The sequence below is a fragment of the Eptatretus burgeri genome, chromosome 4 (genome assembly GCF_056783735.1).
Source record: "Eptatretus burgeri isolate ZD-2024b chromosome 4, Ebu_testis_v1, whole genome shotgun sequence".
NCBI classification, from domain to species: Eukaryota; Metazoa; Chordata; class Myxini; order Myxiniformes; family Myxinidae; genus Eptatretus; species Eptatretus burgeri.
Genome location: NC_140964.1, coordinates 35,981,455 through 36,003,236, shown reverse-complemented (window position 1 = coordinate 36,003,236; position 21,782 = coordinate 35,981,455). Strand labels below are relative to the sequence as shown.

Here is a 21,782-nt window from a genome sequence, read left to right as displayed (position 1 = left end):
CACCATCGAGGAGTGCCGTGCCGTGCCGTGCGCATAAAACTGTGTGAGCAGTTGATTTTACTCGAGCCCCTTATGCAAGCTTAATCTCGCGGGAGGTTGACTCGTCGTGTTGTTCTATTTCCTAAATCATGGCAGCGTCGGATCTCATCGTTCTGATGGTGATGTTACCTGATGGTGAAAAAAAGGAAAACGATAAAAATGTTATCGGACAAAAAAAATTTACGGACATTATCGGACTAAAAAAGTCGAGTTATCGGAAGGTAACCGGTCCGATAACGATAAATGGAAGTTAACTTCCGATAATAGTCCGATAAAAAAAGTGAACTTCGATAATTATCTGTTATCGGATTATCGCTTTTGTGCACAACGCTGCTTCTAACTCTCCGTGTTTAATTCTGAAGAGTTCTCGAGGGTTCTAAAGGGTAATTCTGATGGGTGTTGTTTTCTTTATCGGCTTTGCCTATTTCACGTTAAAATGCCAAACTGAACCCTTCCTTCGAACACAGGTGTGATGCGTTTTGTGTTTTCTCTTCAGCAAGCACTTGTCCAATTGACGCAATTTTCTGGGTAGGAGCGACCCCCCTTCACCCATGAAGAATATTTTCATGATAATTGACGTCATCGGTGATGTGGTATGGCAGCCATCTTGGATTAAATGCAAAAAATAAAATATTATATCTCTGAAACCGCCGATCAGAAATTTTTTTTAACTTGGCACAACTCGTTCTACTCCCAATGGGGAATAAGGGATTTGTAAGGATGATGTCATTGCTGAAGTGGTAGAATAGCCATAAATGTTTTAATCGAAATCCTTCTTCACCATCGAGATTCATTGCGTTTGTCCAGGCCGTTACAGTTTTACCAATTGAGCTTTTATCATCAAATCTTCAACACACTTTTATTAGAAGATTGTGGTGAACACAATTTAATAAGATGGATAATTTTTTTTTTAACTGTCCTTTTTGTCAAGTTTTGTCTGAGTACTAAGCGGATGCGGATGGACTTTGCATTTTGAGATGCTTTCCAGTTACCTCCACCACCGGAGGTGAAGGAGGTTATGTTTTCACCCCTTTCTGTCTGTTTGTTATTTGCAAAATCGAAAATTTTTCAAAGTATATTGGTCAGTCGATTTTGTTATTCTGTCTTTCTTTCTTTGTTTGTCTGTTTATCGCTTACAAGTCACAATTTTCCAACGATCTTCACGAAACTTCACCACATGGTAGAGTTTGTCATGAAGGAAGAAGCCTGTTGTTTTTGAGGTCAAAAGTTCAAAAGGTCAATATTGGCCCAAGGTCAAACAACCAAGGTAGTATTTCTAAAATACTCAGTTTTCATCTGATTGACTTGAAATCTGAAGAGGATTTACATTTCAGGTCACTGAATTCAACTAGCCAATTATTCAAGTCAACATAGACCAAAAGGTCAACATAGGCCCAACAACTATGGTGGAATTTCTAAAATCCTTAATTTTCAACCCATTGACTTGAAATGTAAAGAGGATTTGCATATCAGGTCACTTAATTCAACCAAAAATTATTTTTGAGGTCAAATTTATTTCATGGATTTTACAAGTTTACGACATTGTCTTCTTGTTGGATGGTCGCTAGAGTACCCTTATTGTCGGGTTTTCCGTGTGTGTGTGTGTGTGTGTGTGTGTGTGTGTGTGTGTGTGTGTGTGTGTGTGTGTGTGTGTGTGTGTGTGTGTGCACGCGCGCGCGCAACGCGAGGCTCCACAACACAAACCAGCAAACCGATTTTGATGAAATTTGGCGAATAGGTGCCATATGGGCTGGGAGTGTGCGCGTTTGACTTTCGTTGCTAAGCAACCACCCATTGCTATGCAGCGGCCGAAAAACCGCGTATGGTATTTTCAATACTTGTCCAACAGTTTTGAATGTGGAGAAACGAGACTTCGGAATTAAACACTTCGAGATATTTAGAAAATTTTACTCGAGCCGATTTTTGATTTAGGTTTTATTTTTATTTTTCAAATGGTAGTCCTTCAAAAATAGGGTGTCTATTTACCGTCATTTTTTTGTTGTTGTTTGTTTGTATGTAATGGACAGCTCTGGAGGCCAGAGGAGTCAACCAATTTTGATGAAATTTGACAGATACGTTCATACCAGGATCTAGTTCTATGCTTTTGAGCACCGTTGCTATGGACACCACCGTTGCCTAGCAACGGGACTTTGAAATTTTAGAAAAAATCCTAAAAAAAAAAAAAATTCGAAAATCAAAAATGGGCTACCATGCTTTTATGTGTACTATAATCAATCTCTTTGTCAAAAATTTTCATCCCGATCCGTCAAAAACTGCATAACTAGTATTCACTTATGTCGTGACCACCCATGTCACCTACCGGCTTGTTTGTCTGTCTGTGCTCAGGATGTCTCAAAAAGTTGTTGACTGATCCAGATGAAATTTTGTGGACACGTTGGGTATGTGACAAGGACAAACTGATTAGATTTTACTAAAGATCCGGATACGGAAGTGACAAATAGAATTTTTAAAGTGATTCTTCACCATTGAGATAATAAATAATTGGAACCATACTCTCTACAGAGAGTGTCGGTGCTGCCGAAGCAGTTTCCTGGGCTGTTGGGCACAATCCTGGACAGGTCGCCACTCCGTCGCAGGATACTCGGCTCAATAATGGCTCAATTATCCCAGCAAGCTGGTACTCAATTTGCCGACCTCGGAAGGATGACAGGCTGAGTCAACCCCCTGGTGTGTATTAATTCAGCGGCCAACAGGGCTTGAACTCAGGACCCTTGGATCCCAAGCCGTTACCCTAACCACTGAGCCAACACCAGACTATCAGCATTGAGAGGTTGGGCTAAACTAATATATAGCACGATATCTCAAAAATTTGTGGACGGATTTGGGTGAAACTTGGTGGACATGTTGGGTGTGTGAACACGACAAATTGAATCAATTTTTGTGAAGATCTGAATCCAGATCCGATAAGTTTTTTTAAGTGATTCTTCACCATCGAGAGATATTGCTAGACTAATATATAGCATGATATCTCCAAAAGTTGTGTATGGATTTGGCTGAAACTTGGTGGACATGTTGGGTGTGTGGCCATGACAAATTATTTCGATTTTGGTGAAAATCCAAATCCTGATCTGGATACGAGAATTATTTACTTTTTAAGTGATTCTTCACCATTGAGAGATAGGGCCAAAAACGAAATATAGCATGATATTTCAAAAATGTATTGGGACAGATGTGTTCTTGTGGATCAGGTATTACATGGCGGAGGTATGAGCTCGACCGAGTGCCCTTCTCGTTCTATCTTGTTTACACACTGCTTGCCAGGATTGTAAAACTCATTTCGATCATGAAGCTCATCATTAATTTTTTTTGTTTTCTTTCCTTCTTTCCTTTGTTTGGATTTTCAGACGTTTCTTGTGTGCCTTAACCAAATTTTATTTTGAAGAATCATTTATTTTGGTTCACCAGGTCTTGCCTTTTGCCTCTGTACATGAACTCTGGTCATTCACCGAATTATGGGGCAAAGGATGGTGACGATCGAACAGGTGACGAGCCATTGGGGAACCTTACTGCTTTGCCCATCATATTTGCATGTTCACTGCACATGAGCATTGGCCTGAAAGTAATGCGGATAGCAACAAAAAATGACAAGAGAGCTTATGTAAGTAGATCGGAAATTTTGAGAAATAAAATAAATAAATATGATAAAGGTGATAAATATGGAGTGAGTGTTAGTGCTGAGTGATATCTGCACGTGGAAAAAAATTGCTCGACCCCACGCATGACGATTACCCAATCACCTGGCACCTTAAATAAAAATAAAAACTTTTTTAAATCTAAAAATGGTCTTCTCCCGTAAGCCTTGCACATGATCCTCTCTGAGCATCACAGCCACCCCGTTGAGTGGTTTAGAAAATCACTGTTTTGGAGTTTAGCCAAATACCTTGCTTCCTACTTAAGGTCCCCCGATGATGTGAACTGCAAAGTACTTGATGAGAAAAAGGGTTCTTTCCTTTGCTGTGTGGAGCTTGCAGTGGCATTTATCTTCGGTAAAAGTGTAAAATTGTACATTGCCTTTCTCAAATGAGTGCACCTGTGCAAAATTGACTTTTTCTTTCCCGGTGAGTAAATGCCATGCCATTTGGAGCGACATGGCCATGAGGCCAAGTAATTGTGCGTGAAGATGAGAGGCATGTGTGGGTGTATGTTATGTACACCTGTGGTAAAGTGTATACCTCCCAAATATAAAAAAATTAACAATGGATTGACAATTTTGAAAAGAAAAAAAAGCTTTCAAAAAAAAAAAAGCTGTTGAAGAAAATCTTATCAATGGATGTTACTCTTGCAGCTGTTGGATTTGAATGAGTTCCAAAAGGTCAGTCCATAAGCAGATTGACCTTTTGATAAGAATATAAAGCCGGTACACTCCATTTTTTTTTTGCAGCTTCACCTCTGCTTCCTCGAGGGATTCAAAGTTGTGTTAAAAGGGACTAAGTTGGGTTCAAACAGTTTGTTTAAACTTTTTAGAATTTTTTGTCAACCCACCCACCCCCTCCCCCAGCTGCGTCAAAATCTTCGAGCCAATATGTACCCCCAAAGAGTTGCGAGAAATTCACCTTTAATAATGTGACATAGTTTACAAAGCAGTTTGTGAAATTTCCATGACACTTGCCAAAATAACTTCACTTTATTATTATTATTATTTTTTCTTTTGTGCATCTTTTTGATATTTTGCACAATTGAGTTATATTTAGGTTATAGCTCTCAAGAGCTTATTTGCTGGTTGCTTTACAAGAGGCAATTGTTCCCAGCATTAATAAGCTTACGACTTGAATCGTGATTGTGTTAGCAATCTCGACGCCTTGTTTCCATCTGCTCCTCTTTCCCGTTCTGTGCTTTTTCTTTCTCCACGGGCGGCAAGATACCAGGGGAGTTTCAGAATCGGTCGATGTGTATTTTTGTTGTGAGGATGAGGGTGTTGGGAGGATTGTGGGTTGTGGGAAAGGCAATCAAAGAAAGTTGGGAAGAGCCAAGGGGGGAAAGGAAAGGGTGGCTTAGGGGTTGCGGTGATGCATTTTGTAGCCGATGATGGTGGGGCACCACGTGAAGGCCATTTCTGCAAAGCATTGCAGTTTCATTATGTGCCTTGAATGTCTTGTGCAGGTGTGACAGGTGCCTGACAGGAAAAAGATGCACTAATGCCTTTTCACTCAGGCTATGATGTTATTTCCTCAAGTACATTGTGCTCTGGACTGTGTAGAAGCATTTCACCTTGTTGTACAACTTCCAGTTTTTCCTTCTGATCCTTCTTTATACAAGGACTTGCTTTAAGGAAACCAATGTGCTTGGTGGAGGCTATTTTGTCCATAACACAAATGCCATATTCATCTCAGTCAGTGGTGGCAGGGAAGCTGTTAGAATGCTCGTCTCTGAGTGATAAAGTTGGGGTTTGATCCCTGCGGGGATGAACTTGACTAAGAGACTTCCATTATGACCATATGCCAGCAGGAGGTGCTATTTCTCAGACCATACTGCCGTTTGGGTGGAGACGATGAGGCTGATTGCCACATCTGCATTTCTGTTCTATAGTTTAATCATATCAGGGTATCTTTGAAAAGATGGGGTTGACACTTGTATTCCGATAGCCTGACCAAATTCCCCGCTGGAGTCAGCTGCTGTCTACCATTCCCCCCCCCCCCAACACCAAATTAGGTCACTTTGAGCTGTGCGGTGATTTAGAACACCTGTGACTATCTGGAGTAAAATGACTGTCTAACAGTCACAAGTGAGTTGGACCACTTGCTTCTGAAAGCAGAAGGGCTATTACGCATCACAATCAGCCAGTAATTCTTTCACGGTCTACAGATTTATTTATTTTTGGGATACGAAGTCGAGGCTCATGAATACAGAATGACCTAGAACACAGAATTGACCAGAATATATCAGAACAAAAAATAAAAACAGTGGAAAGGGGGAGGGGTGATGCACCAACAGCAGTATAGAGGGAGACTTGGAGGAATAAAGGACATGGGGAAGAATGAAAACAAGGGTAGGACACAGGGGATGAACAAGATGGATACAGCCACAAACTCTCCATCACAGAGGTGGAAGGGGAAAACTTTGGAAACAGAAATGGAACAAAAAAAACAAACCGAAAATACATTTCCAAGTATTCAACGTTACCCCACAGTTTGTCACCCTAGTTGATAGTACCTGGAGGTACGAGTCAAATGTGCTGGGGTATGGCCATGGCACAAATGTGATGGGCCAATGTCCTTCTGTGGTTAAGCCTCCTTGTATTACAACACATACATGTTATATTGTCGAGGTTCAGATGGCTATGGCACTGGTCCAAAGGCCTATTAAACATTGGTTATGAAATCTTCTCATATGAGTTTGCTTGCAAGGAACTTCAGTGCAGGAAGAGGCTGTTAGACCCATCAAAGCGTGCACAATGGTTCCCAACCTATGGTTGTTTTTTTGTGCTCTATCCTTTTTTCAATGGTCAGTGTCAAGCAAGGAAGCAGCACTTAGCATTTTTAAAGTCTTTAGTACGACTCGGTCGAGATTTGAACCAGTTCGACCTCCCAAACTCAAGAGCGGACGTTCTAACCATTACACCACCGAGTCTGGTTTAAAATATCTTCCTCATGCGAGGCCTGAACTCATTGCCTTCCAATTCCATGTCCATAGGAATGCAGATTTAACAGAATGCTTAATGTCCCTCCAGGAGGATGTGCTCCATGATACTGCAGGTCCTCCTGGAACTGGACCATGAGCTACAATTGTTTATTGATTTTTTTTTTGACTGAGAATGCAACAATATACAGCTAAGATCTGAACCATCCTACCACAATGAAAAATGAAATAACTTGTGCAGCAATTTACTTTCCACAATGTTTCCTTTGATGAAGTAATTTGTGATGTCTTTTTTTTCTCGTTTAAATGTATATATATATATATATATATATATTTTTTGTCCCTTTGTGTGCAGACAAACATCCCATTCTTACAGAATGTCCTGGACAACTCTCAGTTCCTCAATGGCACGGTAGACACGCAGTTCATCGATGAAAATCCTGATTTGTTCAACATGAAGCTCAGTCAGAACCGTGCCCAGAAGCTTCTACTTTATCTTGGCAAGTATTCTCACGAAACAGTTTATCTTTGACATTTGCTGAACTCGTGATCTTTTTATTTTCAATTATCGTTGCATTGTTTTTTCTCTTCCTCGGCAATTTCATTACCATACCCCATCGGTCTTTCTCATTTATACCTGCCTTTTCACCACTTGTTGGTATTGTCTATTTCCCTGTTGTACACCCTTTAGTTATTTTGCTCTTTTCCATAAAATACGTTTGCTTTGCTCGTGCAGCTTTTGTTTTGCTCTGAACATATTTCTCAAAATAACCTCATTTTCCTTTGACGTAACATGATTACGCTCACTTTTTTTGCTCCCACCGCACAAACTCCCTCTTTTGTTTTTTTTTGTGGACGTATTTTGATTTTGCCAGAAATAACTTTCATTTTCAATGCTTCTGCTTTTCTTTTCGTCTTCCTATCTTTCTCCATAGTTCTTAATTTCATTTTTCGTAAAGGGAATCCAGTTGTTTTCATGAAGAAAATTATTTAATCAATGCATCACCAAAGGCATATGTGATATTTTGAAACCCAAATTGGGGCATACCATGCATCCTGACAATTGTTGAAATACATACACAGCCATTATTATAATAATTATATTTGGGATGATTGATAAATGGGGTTGGCAGGATAGCCTAGAGAGGTGTACGCACTCGCTGAAGAGCTGTCTTTGCTTTGAGCTTTGGTTGGAATCTCGACCCAGCTGTGAACTGTCATCCTGGTGTTTTGCAGATCGGGCGACTCATCCATGTTTGTCGTCCCTCGGGTGGACGTTGAACTGTGTGCCCCATCTTCTATCATTAGTTGGTGGACGTCAAATATCTCAGTGCCATTCGCGAAGAGTAGCTGAGCTATTGTCTACTCCCTGTACAGATTACAAATTCCAGTCCTCACTACCACTGTGAAGTCAAAGCCGAACAATCCAGTGTAATCTTGACATGGGGCTGCTTTGGCAGCACTGAACTTGCCTTTGGGCAGAATACCAGAAATAAATAATAGACTCAAGCAGAAATGCTACAGTCAGAACTATAGCATATGAGAGTTGTACTTTCATATACGACAGTCATCTGCAGAGAATTACTGCAGGAAAGGAGTGTTATTTTTTCCAAGGGATTGTTTAATGAAGGTATACTAACAGGTTTTTCTTCCTGAAAAGTTGGCGGGGAGGCTTCGTATTTTATCCGTTTTCTGACAAAAAGGGTCAATGTCAAGCTTATATTATAAATAGCCTTTACAGCCGAACAATACCATGAATAATACAAGTGTCAAAAACTACAAAACCGGCTTCTTTACTGGCAAAGATAGGAATAGGCAAAATTAGAAATGCAAGGACAATTAGAAAGAGAGCTCGGAAACAAATATAGAGAGAAGAATAAATAGAAACTAGACTTGCAAGCAATTATCAAGGCTTCCAAGCAATAATATCAAGGAGTTGAAAGCAGGAACCTTGAGACAATTAGAGACCTTCAAATTTAACATATTTTGAACCTGTTATTATGACAAACCTATTAAAAGCTGTTTCTCTTATTGAAACAGTGGTTAGTGTCTGTCTAAGGAAGAATTCATGTGATGTGGTGCAAAGTGTTGAAATCATAATCACTCTGCCCAATTTGCACTAGTCTGTTTTGATTGGCACATGTTGACCAATTTATTTTTCAGAGACATTTTTCATTTGCAAAGTTGAAGACCCCCCCCCCCCCATGGATGATTGATATAGCTGAAGTTTTTTTGCATCAGCAGGTTTTGGAGAAGATAATCTTTGAAATGCTTTTGAACAAAATCAAATCATTAATCCAAGATGGCCACCAATCCACTTCATTAGCAGATAGGTCGAACATCCAAGCAATTAGGCAGGAAGGTTGGCAGCGAATGTGTAGACTGGTTGCTGGAAGCACAGGCATATGACAACAACCAGCAGTGCCAGCACTATGTAGTTCATCTGTACAAACACAAGGGAAATGAGTCAGAGTAAACCACAAGTTCAATGGTTTCTCAACAGCAACCTTACATCTAAATCTGTAAAAGCAAAATAACAACACAACCAATGTCACTTGGAATACAAAGTTATAGAATATTGTATCAACAGTTTTAGATAAGATGATCTTTGAAATGTTTTTGATCAAAAACAAATCACTAATCCAACATGGCCACCAAGCCTTTGGACCAACCCGCTTCATTGGAAGATCGGTCGAAGATCCAAGCAATTAGACAAATCAGCTTCTTCAGAAGTTTTGCACGACATTTCTTTACTATAACAACCTTGTGAAATTATTGCTCTGTAGAAAAACACGTCACAATATACAGTATGATGGAATAATATACTAATACAAGCCCCGTTAAGAACAATAGGGTACCGGCTTTACTGGCTTTGGAAGCCTTAAAAATACAATTCCGGAAAAGGCAATGTAATTTACAGCCCTGACATGTACCATGAGCCGAATGATTTAATTAATCATTTTCATGAAAAAGAGAAGTAAAACAGGAGAAACCTCAACCAAAAGGAATCATTAATCCGGGGAGAGGCAGAGTGGATAAACGGTGGAATGATTGAGATTGGCCGTGCTGTGCAGCCTATACTTGAACACCATGTGGTAGAAACTTTTTGGATACGATGCTTTTGTTATAATTTTGATTTTATTTGATATACCATACTCCTTACAGAGCATTAGTGCTGCCGAAGCCGTTTCTTGACAAGGGTTATGCTGGGTCGTTTATCAATGCCTTCCCGGCGTTGTTTATCCGTGCTCTATCGTTTTTAAATGTCGAGCATCAAATAAGGAAGCAGCACATACCACTTTTAGAGTTTTTGGTATGACTCGGCTGGGATTTGAAGCATCAACTCCCCCCTCCCCCCCCCCCCCAAGTCTCAGAGCAGCCGCTCTAACCATTACACAACCGAGTCTGGTTTCATTATAATAGGAAAGAAAAATAAATAAAATAACTGTGCTTTATGAAAGCAAACTTCCAAAACATAACTTTGAGATGTGCAGGACATTGGATATTTAGACACGTGGATATAAAACTTTAATTTGCACAATTCCATATTTTGTAAATTGCATCACCTTCCTTCACATAATCGTAAAAATGAAAACATTTTGCAGCAGCAGCAGGAGATGTGCAATTGTTAGAATAACTATGTGGTAAGCATGGTAATCAATTGTACCTACAGGCCACTTGCTGCGATGTGCACAATAATTGCCAGAATTATCTGTGCAATTGCCAAATCTTTTTCCTCCATGAATTGTGCTAATTAAGGGCCTTTGTTGATTTGAATTTTGCTGATGAAACCCACCCGCGTTTTTTATATATATTTAGCAAAATGCATTCATTTGTCAAAGAACACACGGTGATCCAAATGAGACGAGACAAGGCACCGTCTGGTGATACGACAAAGAAGATAAGTAAATCTTACAACATAACGAAGCATTATGTTGGAGAACATCTGCAAGTTTGATCGATGAATGCCAAAAGTCTCCTCACCAGCTAACTTTTGATAAGATAGCTCCTCACCAGCTACCAGATCTTCCGTCCTTCCTGGGGATGAGAGTCGGTAACTCTTGATAGGCTATCTGAAGCCTCACTTTGGCTTTTGAAATGCCATGCAAATGCATTTTTGGCTTCTTCACACCTGGAGCGAAAACAATGAACCCTCGAACTGTGCGATGCCACAAGTGACTTGGCAAAAGCAATCGGCCCAAACCAGTGTGAGAGCTTTGGGAAATTACCTCAAATTATAATGCACTCCAAAACAACTTGGCCAATAATGGCTACTCCTGTCATGGTGAAATTCTCCACATTGCATTAATTTATTTTGTCTTCTCATGTCTCAGTTGTTCATGTGGACATATATTGATATCTCCTAATGTTATTGTCTTACATATTGTCTTCGTTCATTTTCTTTCATTGTTGTGATTGCTGATGTGCACTGTTGTCTTTTCACACCATTGTCATCAATATATTGTTGCGGATTCCGCCCGCCGGCGTGCTGACGGCCACGTAACTCGAATCGCGGCACGTCGCCCACCGGACGGACAATCCAGTCGTGACCCTCTCGGACTAACGCCGGGAACCAGTCACGGGTGGACCTTTCGGTCTCACCGCGATCGAGCCAATCAGCCCCCGCGTGGGATAGGGTTGCTCGCCAAATTCGACCTACCTAAGTACCCACGCGGAGGGTAGACCGGGCGATCGCACCTCGCCGCAGGTCGACTTCAGACACGGGCCACTTAAGCGACGCGTTCCGTACTATCGGGATAACCGAGCGGTGTTATTCGTCGACCTCGACGGTTCGATTAATTGCACTGAACAACAAAATTTTTTTACTGGAGATGTGTAAAGTGATTTAGACTAATTTGGGTACGCTGATTTCAAAAATCATAACCGTTTTGCTGTATCACGTCAGGATTTTCAGTAACAGAAATATTCCCATTGCCTAGAAGTCAGGATTTCAATGAAATTTACAAAAATTCATTTATTCATTTATTTCATCATGAATGCTTCAAAATTATAGAAATTACAGAAAAACTCCACTAGAATGTAATTAAAACTGCTTTAGGCATTTGGCTTTGCGTTTGTGCTGCTCTGTGTCAGTTTCACGATGCAGGAACCAGCAGAAATCGCCCATCATGTTCGGGTTGTGCCGCCCTTGGTAACGCGTCTCCATGAGTGAAATCTCTTGGTGGAATCGCTCGCCGTGCTCGTCCGAGACTGCTCCCAAGTTGTCAGGGAAGAAGTTCAGGTGCTGGTGTAGGAAATGGATTTTCAGGGACATCCTGGAGCCAAGTTTCCTGAAGGACTCCAGCAGCTGCTGCACTATTTCTTCATAGTTGTCCGCGCGCTCGTTCCCCAAGAAGTTGTCCGTCACAGCTTTGAAGCTCCTCCACGCTGCCAGCTCTTTGGGGTTTAGAGTTGTCGGAAAAGTTTCGTCCTTCATAATCTGTCGGATTTGCGGTCCAACAAAGACACCTGCCTTGATCTTGGCCTCCGACAAGGTGTTGCCAAACTTTTCCTTGAGGTATAAAAACCCACGCCCATTCAGATCCATTGCCCGTACAAAACTTTTCATCAAGCCGAGCTTTATGTGGAGTGGTGGAAGGAAAACCTTGGCTGGGTCGACAAGGGCGACATGCTTCACGTTGTGTCGACCAGGTACATGCTCTTTTCGCTCTTCCCAATCTTTCTTCGTCCAGTGATTCTTGTCGTCTCTGCTATCCCAGAGACAAAGGAAGCACATGTATTTCGTGTAGCCTGACTGCAGCCCTAACAACAGCGCCACCACTTTCAAGTCTCCGCAGATGTGCCAGTTGAAGTCATTGTACTTGATGGAATCAAGCAGCTGCCGCATAGTCTCATAGGTCTCTGTCATGCCGAACGCGTGAGCCAGTGGGACTGATGGTTTCTCGTTGCCATTGTGGAGCAAAACAGCCTTCAAGCTGTTCTTCCCCGAGTCGATGAAGAGGCGCCAGTCTGCAGGATCGTGATCACACCCAAGTTCTTTCAACAGACCGTTGATGTTACTGCAGAATGTCATCGTGTCTTCCATCTCAAAGAACTCAGCCATGTCTCTGTGACGTGCTCTGAACAAGAATATCTTGGTGTTAGGTTCAAGTAGATTCCACTGCTGCAGCCTGATCCAAGCAGCTCTGCCTTCGCCTTTGACAGCGAGAGATCTCTTACAAGATCATTTAAGTCTCCCTGGTTCAGAAGGTGTGATTCTTGAGTGTCGGGTTCAAAAGGTTCATCATCACCATCCTCTTCACCACTGCTTACAGCTATGTTCTGATCAGCTGGAGGTGTTGGAACGGGGTTCTCGTCATCATGAGGCACAGGTTTACGAGCAGAGACGCAGTCAGCGTACTTGATGTGACCTTTATTCTTCTTGTTGAAGCCGGCGATGCTTGTGCAGCAGAAATAACAATCATCATGATGATTCTGCGGCTCACGCCATATCATGGGCACCGCAAATGGCATGCTCGCGCGCTTGCCCACCAACCACTGAGTCAAGGTTGTGTGACAGCTTGTGCAGCAGATGTGTGGTGCCCAGCTCTGTTCTTGGTCCCCCACCTTACACCCAAAGTAGTGAAAGTAGGCGGCCTTCATTTTCACTGCTGTAGATATACTTCGCTGTTGATCTTTTTTGGTATACCGACCACAGACATAACAGAAGTTGTCAGGATGATTGGTACAGGAACGCCTACGCATCTTTATCTGAAAGAAAGAAATATAACACAAGTTAACAACAATTGTACGAAATAGACATGTTAAAGACATATGTTAATTTCATTGAAATCCTGACTTCTAGGCAATGGGAATATTTCTGTTCCTGAAAATCCTGACGTGATACAGCAAAACGGTTATGATTTTTGAAATCAGCGTACCCAAATTAGTCTTAATCACTTTACACATCTCCAGTAAAAAAAAATTTTTGAAATTTGTTGTTCAGTGTTATCGGGCGTATTCAGCCCACCACCAACCCTTTACGTGAAGCAAGATGAGGATTCAATGAAGGAAATGACGAAGCGAAGCGGGAAACAGTTCAACACAAAGCACATTTATTCGCGCTGAACGGAAAGCACACATATTCAATTACACCAAAAGCACACAGAAGAGAAAAACACAATTCAATTTACACAAAAAGCAAATGAGACAATGCAGATCTAATACCGATTACACGAGCACACGGCAACACTTATACAATTCTACTTCACAGACGGCGCCGACAACACATACCCAAAACCAAGGAAAAGAATACCCTCAAGGATGAGGCGGGCCTGAGGCCGAGACCGGGTCGCGCCTACCCGTCTGGTGATGAGACGCGGAGCGGCGATGGCGCCTCAACTCCGCGGGCCTCGCGGACAGTGTCTGGTAGGGGGTGGGAAAGGGGCCCCCTTGGTTGCACTATCTCAGCGCGGGGGGAAACAGGAGGGGGTTGCTGATGCTCGGGGTATAGAGGATTTTTATTGTCCCGCGACGAGCGTCTCCACCTCGGCCAGGTCACGCTGTCGGCCTCCCTGGGGTGCAGCTCCCTGCACGACGCGAGCACCCCCTCGTCTGCCCTCGCCGCCTCTCCACAGTTCCGTCCCCTCCGTTCCGACTCCAACGCACACGACGACCAACTCCTTCTTGCTTCTTCTTCCCAACTCCACCGCCCGCGAAGTCTTAACTCTTCTTGTTCCCTTGACTGACGAACGCGGTCGCTTATATCAGCCCCGTGGCTTCGCTCTCTCATCTTTGACCCCCTCCCTTCGACCTTTCACCTCGCTCCCCATTGGCCCGAGAAAAAGTGGGCGTGAATGCTTTTTGATCCATAAATTTGCATATATCGATCGCCCTCCAACGCCCTGGGGGCGGGGCCAAATCGCCCCTCGCTCACCGATTGGACGGAACAAAAGTGGGCGTGTGTCGTTTTTGATCCGTTTTTGAAGCAGAAAATCCGTGGTTTTGTACACGCTGTTCGGCGCGCGCGCCCTGCACGAGTCCAACACCGGTACCCACAAGCGGCGCAAGAACGGTGGCGATGCGACGGTTGCGAGGTGTGACGTGAAGGTCGTGGCGGTTGTGGTGAAGCGGCGTTGTGGTTGGTGGTTGATGTTGTGACTGGTGGTGGTAACAATGGCGGTTGGTCCAAAATAAAGATAGTAAAAGAAAAACGGCTATCCTGAAGAGTCGCAGCACGCATGAATAACATTTATTCCCACTAGACAACGGGTTTGGGCCTAACTACACATATACTTACCGAGATATCTCACCTAAGGGACCTGAATGGTGGTTTGCGAATTTGGTAACCACAACAATATCTTCACGTAAAAAAGGAAAAAGAAAAACATTGGCGCTTCGTTGCTCTTTCAGTAATGGATGCACAGGTAAAATTGTTTCCAGGTAAAGAACAATATGCAAATGCAGCATTTAATTTTGGTTATGCTTTGGTATGCACCAATACCTGGACAACCATTAACATTTGCTTGGCAAGGATTGCGCGTCTCACATGCTGCACATGATCCGCACTTTGATTTGCACGTTTCCAGTTACTTGTAAATATTTCTTCAGTAAAACATTCTTTCTAACCCACCCAAAACATTTGGTGACGATTTAGATGTTTCGATTTTTTGCGAAGTTTTAATTTTTTGTTTATTCCTCCTTTATTGTGAGCTGGTTTTAATGAGGATTTCCTCAAACAATTCCTTTTCAATTACTCTTATTTTTTATATAATCTTGATTAGTCGTGCTTGGAACATTTCCATCTCGTTATCTGCTCTGGAAAGTTGGAGGATTGTGGCTGGGGAAAGTGTGGTGTGGTTTGGTGAAGGGGGAAGGGGGGGGAGGAGGGTGATTCTGAATCCTTCCCATAATATATGGACCGGTGTGTGCTTGTTTGCTTCTATGTTTGTTTGTGTGTTCGTCGTGTGACTCCTCCTACAGTTCCTGACCAATTTACATTCAGACTTGCTACATAGGATCAACATGATCCCAATTAGTGCATCAGTGTGTTTTATCTTTGCTGGTCGTCTTGAGAGGAGGAGGGAGAGGAGGAGGAGGAGGAGGTGGCGGGGCGATGCAAATTCTCTTTTTAAATGTGTATCGTGTCGCGCCATTCCAGGTGGGAGAGGGTATTACAAGTAAGCACCTTTTATTTACAATGGGGTTCCTGTCCCCACGTTCGTTTTCCAGCGCAGTGAGGTGTTTTGAATTATGCAGTGAGAGCGATTTTAATTCCACAGTTGAATATGGATAATAACATTATCCCACTGGCCGCTCCCATCGGGAGTGAATGCTTCTCATTATGATAATTTAAGAAAAAATATAAAAGATTTTGTCAAACTGTGGATGTACTTCATGGACATCATCATGAGCATCGTCACGGCCTTTGTTTCTGCTGGTCGAGTTTGGTCAAATGAAACTTTTTGATAATTTGCAGTTCTTGAGTAACCCCATTCTATTCTTTTGATTCCATGCACTCAGAGATCTTACCTTCCCTTGGTATATTGACATTGATAATGACTGTGATGTTTTTCTTCTTTCTTTCACAGAATTCATTTTGTCAGCTTTCTCACTTTGAGTTGACATGTTTGATGAGTTACTTTGCAGTATGTTTTAACTTTGTGATTTAATGGCCTTTGCACCTGTACCAGTGAACTAATTTCATTAGCGATTTACCTTGGTTAAAAGTATGATAGATTTGTCAATTTTATTAAAATTTATAATTTATTTAATAATATACACGACACTGGATTTGAATCCCAGATATTGGGGGGGGGGTGGGTGGGGGAGGGACCTTTGGACATACCAGGAAGTTGGACACAAGAGGAGGGAATTTTGCCCATCTTGCCCTTTACTCTAGATTGCAACACCATATTGATTCAATCCATTTGTTTATCGAATAAATTTCACGGGTTGGGTAGTGAGGGAAGGAAGAGGAATGGGGAGAAAACAGCAGGCAAACACAGGAGCATTACCAGGCTGATTTTTGATTTTTTTTAATCTTACTTTATTCTTTAATGGAGAATGAAAAGGATTGTTAGATGAGAAATGAACAAACTTCGACAGCATGTTTACTTTTTGATAAGATCCTCTCACAGATATCATAATCCCTACATGTATTTTATCACCTATCCATATCTAAGCTACCAAACAATCTTGCAAATTATCCATGTACCCTTCTATCCCCAAAGCTTCTTGGTCCCGATATAATTCCAATTTTAACTTGTCTACTCCTTCTGCTGCCACTACCTTACTGGGAAGACCGTCTGTGCATTATCAACTCTCTGAGTGAAAGACCTTTGCCTTACTTCCTCCTTATTCTCAGGCTATGACCGCTGGTCCCATCACTGTCTATTCTGCTGATAAACCCTTCTGCACTTATTTTATCTTTAACCTTCATTATCTTAAGCATCTCTATCAGATCCCCTCATAATTTTTCTAAATTATAAAACCGTTTCTCCTTCAAGTGCTTCTCATAGTCTAGCTCGCCGCAAAATCGATCTCGTCGCCCCATGCTCTACCCTCTCTTTGGCACTTATTCTGGTCCTCAGATTGGGGACCAAAACCTAACACTATTTTTGACGAGGCCTCACTAATTTGCTTTAGTGTTAGCATGTACCTCTTTTGATTTATAATTTATTTATATCATTTATGAATGCAACTTAACACCCTGTTTGCATTACCTATAGCAACCTGGTACTGTGCTGTCTGCTTACCCACCGCATCTATTACCACCCTCAGATCCTTCTCCCATGTCACTCGCTTCAAGACTGTCCCGAGCATTATGCAGTTCCTTCCTATTTCTATTGTTCTTACCTCATGTAGTTCTTATTTCTATTGTTCTTACCTCATTTTATGATTATGGATTATTTATGATTGCAAAAAAATTTGGGTCACAATTCTGTTTAATTAAAAAAAAAATGTAGATCTTGCTTCAGTTGCCTCAAAATGTCTCTGTTTGAACTTGGAACTGAAAAAGGTGTGTTAAAGTATGCAAAATTTTGTGATTATCGGGCCAGCAGTTCTGATGTACCTCATTTGTTTTCAACTTTTAATCATGGAAAATCCCATAAACCAAACTTGATACTATTTCATGTTTGCAGGTCATGTGATGGTGAACGGGGCTCCAACTCCATTGCCAATCAAGGCTCAACTCCCTGCGTTGGACCCAATTATCCCTGATATTCCACTTGGTATGTAACTTTAAACAACTTATGGTTAATTTATCAAACAATCTGTGTAAGTGGAGGCACAGTTCGGGTCTTATTATCATAATTTGTGGCCTTGTCACACCACGAATATTTTGTTGATTTATCCTTTTTTTTTCTTGATGTTTTTTTTTTGGGGGGGGGGGATATTTATTCTTGATTTTTAAAATTATTATTATCATTTCTCTTGATTTACACACGACAACATGATGAGAGGTGTGTAACTGGAGAATAAATAATTTTGAAAATATAAGGGAGGGTGACCAAGTGTGGAGGAATTGTAAAAGTTAAGAGGGGATATGAGTGAGGTTAATGGCAACATTTGGGGCATGTGAGGGAGGGAAAGATGGTTGGGAAAAAAAGTTTCAACCATTTTTGCATCCATCATAAATATTATATGAAATGCTTAAACATTGTTTAAAGCCGATTAAGTACTCACTCACTCTACGTCGACTCAGGCCAGCTGAAGGGCCAGCATCGGGCATGATGACAAACTCTCCACTCCTCCCTCTCCCTCATCATTGTGTTCAGTTCATCTACATTAACCACGCCACTGTCTTCTAGGAGCATATTGACCATAGTTTTGGGAGGGCGCCCAGGGTTCATCCTCCCGTGCTTGGGCTCCCATGTGATGACTAGGCTGGCAGGTAACTCGGGGTGGCGTAAACAGTGCCTGCTAGTTGCAGTCTTCTTGTCTCGATTTTAGTGGTGAGCATCGGTAGGTCGTCATAGAGCTCGACGTTCATCATGTGCTGTTGCCAACTGACGTCAAGAGCCATCCAGAGCATTCGTGTATAGCAACCATGTAATAACTTTAGCATGGTCTTGGTGAGTGTCCACGTCTCGCATCCGTACGTGAGAATGGACTCTGTGGCAGTGAGGAAGATCCTCTTTTTGAGCCCTCTAGTTTTGTTCGACTTCCAGATCTTTTTCATGTCATTCATAGCCCTCCACGCCAGCACCTTCCGTACCTTTATGTCCTCCAAACTCATCATTCTTGATCCGAGGTACTTGAAGTCTAAGACTTTCTTGATGGTGTCATTCTTTACGGTCTTAAGAGTACCTTCGTCACAGATGAACGCCATGTACTCTGTCTTTTTAGCATTTAGGTGAAGTCCAACTTTATTGCACTCAGTTTCTACTCTTGTCAGTAACTGCTGTGCTTCCTCCATCTGGTCAGAGAGCAGGGCTATATCATCTGCAAAATCCAAATCTGTGAGCGTAACTGGTCCGAAACTTTTGGTTCGTCCTGGTTTTATGGTGAAACCAAGCTTCTCATGATCTTTGGCTGCTTGACATAGAGCATAATCCAGGACGATGATGAAGATGTAGGGTGCCATAGTGTCTCCTTGCAGCACACCAGCAAGGAGCTCGAACACTGCTGTTTCTCCATCCGGTGATACAACTTTTGCCATGATCTTCGTATAGCTGGCCTCTATTGCTTTCAGTAGACGTTCTGGCACTCTGTAAGCTTTCAGGGTCTTCAGCATTTTACCTCGGTGAATGGAGTCAAAAGCTTTGCGAAAATCGATGAAAGTAAGCACGGCTGTTAAGTTGTTCTTCTTGACTTCCTCGATGATTCTACGGAAAGCAAGTATTTGCGTTACCGTTGTACGCTTCTGCCGAAAACCATTCTGATTGAATCTCAGTTTAGGGTCAATGGCGGTGCGAATCCTGTTCAAAATCATCCGATTGTATTAGGGTTGGGCATACAACCATACTTTTTTTGAAAGGAGTGTTTTTTATGGCCAAATTTCACGCTGATCACGAATCCGTTGAACTTTTTGACATAGGATGATGTCTTAGGTTGGTAAAATGCAAAAATTCAAAATGGCTGCCAGATTTACCCACTTTTCAGGTAAAATTTGATAATTATGGCTTACTAGGGCATGTAATATTAGGGTTGGGCACACATCGACTTTTTCTCTGTTGTCCTATTGAAAGGAGTGTTTTTTATGGCCATTTTTCACGCTGATCACAAATCCGTTGAAATTTTTGACCGAGGATGATGTCTTAGTAAGACATAATTATCAAATTTTACCTGAAAAGTGGGTAAATTTGGTGGCCATTTTGATTTTTTGCATTTTACCAACCTAAGACATCATCCTAGGTCAAAAATTTCAACGGATTCGTGATCAGCGTGAAAAATGGCAATAAAAAAACACTCCTTTCAACGGGACAACAGAGAAAAAGTCGATGTGTGCCCAACCCTAATTGTATAGCTTTGCTAAGATGCAGGTAAAGCTGATACCGTGGTAGTTGTCTGTCTTCGTGAGGGATCCGGACTTAGGGACTGGGATAATGTTTGAGAGTGACCACTGCTCTGGTTTGTCACCTTTCATCAGTGCCGTATTACATATGTCCAGCAAGATATCGTCCAGGTCCCAGTTCTTCAGGACCTCTGCTGGTATCCTGTCTGGTCCAGCGCTCTTGCCCTGTTTGAGTGCGTACTTGGCCTTCTTGAGTTCCTCCATGGTGAATGAGCCGTCATCAATGTCGATTTGCGTTAGTATCGTGGGTATGTCCCCCTCCTCTTTTGTGATCGTTGGACAACTTCCCAGCAGGTTCAAGAAGTGGGTACACCACGTCAGGACACGGTCCTCTGCTGTTTTACCACTTATTCGACCTGATGGGGACTTCTTCCGTTTGATGATTTCATTGACGAGGCGCCATGCTTCTCCAGGCTGCTTGCCTTCATTAGCAGCCTCCACCTCTCTAATCCGCTCAGTTAGTTCCTCTTCCTTCAGTCGGTCATAGGTGGCAAAGATATTCTTCTTTGCTGTCTTGAACTTCTCTCTGAGCTCTTCTGTCTTGTTCCTTCTCAGCTCGGCGTGACAAGCATTGATCATGCTTCTTGCTGCGACGACGTCAGAATGTTTCGAGATCCGGCTCTTCTTGATTCTCTTCACAGTAGGCAGACTTTGTTGCATCTGTGTGTACGTCTATGAGCCATTGATAGTGGTCAGTGGCATACTCTTCCTCCTACCTCTCCAGTGGGCCGAAGTGATTTCTCACCTCCACCGTGTACTGGGCTTGAAAAATAGGTTGTGAGGAGAATGCCTTTCCAGTCTATCTTCTCCAGGTGATCTTCTCTAAATAAGGGAGGGTGCAATACTAAAAGATGCAACATGCATTACTAAAAGTTTTAGAACGATATATATATATATATATATATATATATATATATATATATATATATATATATATATATATATATATATATATATATATATATATATATATATTTTTTTTTTGTGGGGCCGGGTATCGGTGGCGAGCACGACCGCTAAGTGGAGCAGCAGAGCCGTCTCCCACCGAACACCCGGCATTTATAGGTCATCACCTCGGATAACTCCGGAGCCGACGGGTCACTGAAAGGACCGTGGTCGCCAATATTTTGATGACGTGGGGTAGGGGTAATTGCCTATTTTCAATATACCTAAATACCCACGCAGTCTAACTACCGGGGAACCACACCCTCGGCCGACTCTGTCCGATCAGAGTCGCAGGTAACGACTCGGATCCGGCATAACCGAGCAGAGTTACCAGAGCCGCGCTGGACCAAATGAACAATTTACCCTCGCTATCTCTCAATACACAGCGTGCCAAGCCAATGAAAGAAACACAGAAACGAGCTGGAACATTTAACTAAAGGGATATTTATTTATAACAATAATCGGGGAGGGGAACACAGAGCAGGGTTATCACGAATATGAAAAGAAAACACTTAAACAGCTCTACTAAACAGATGGGGCCCACAGACACAGACACACACAGACACACACAGACACACACAGACACACACAGACACACACAGACACACACAGACACACACAGACACACACAGACACACACAGACACACACAGACACACACAGACACACACAGACACACACAGACACACACAGACACACACACACACACACACACACACACACACGCACACACGCACACACAC

General features: G+C 42.3%; 1 protein-coding gene across 2 annotated transcripts in view; it reads left to right on the top strand.

The window, feature by feature from the left end:
* PC (pyruvate carboxylase) overlaps positions 1-21,782 on the top strand; it is a 587,030-nt gene that overhangs the window by 274,991 nt on the left and 290,257 nt on the right. For both annotated transcript variants that reach the window (XM_085877423.1, XM_085877424.1), the window contains 2 exons: positions 6,992-7,136; positions 17,721-17,810. In XM_085877423.1, coding sequence (XP_085733549.1) covers positions 6,992-7,136; positions 17,721-17,810 — 235 coding nt within the window. The remainder of the gene's footprint in view (positions 1-6,991; positions 7,137-17,720; positions 17,811-21,782) is intronic.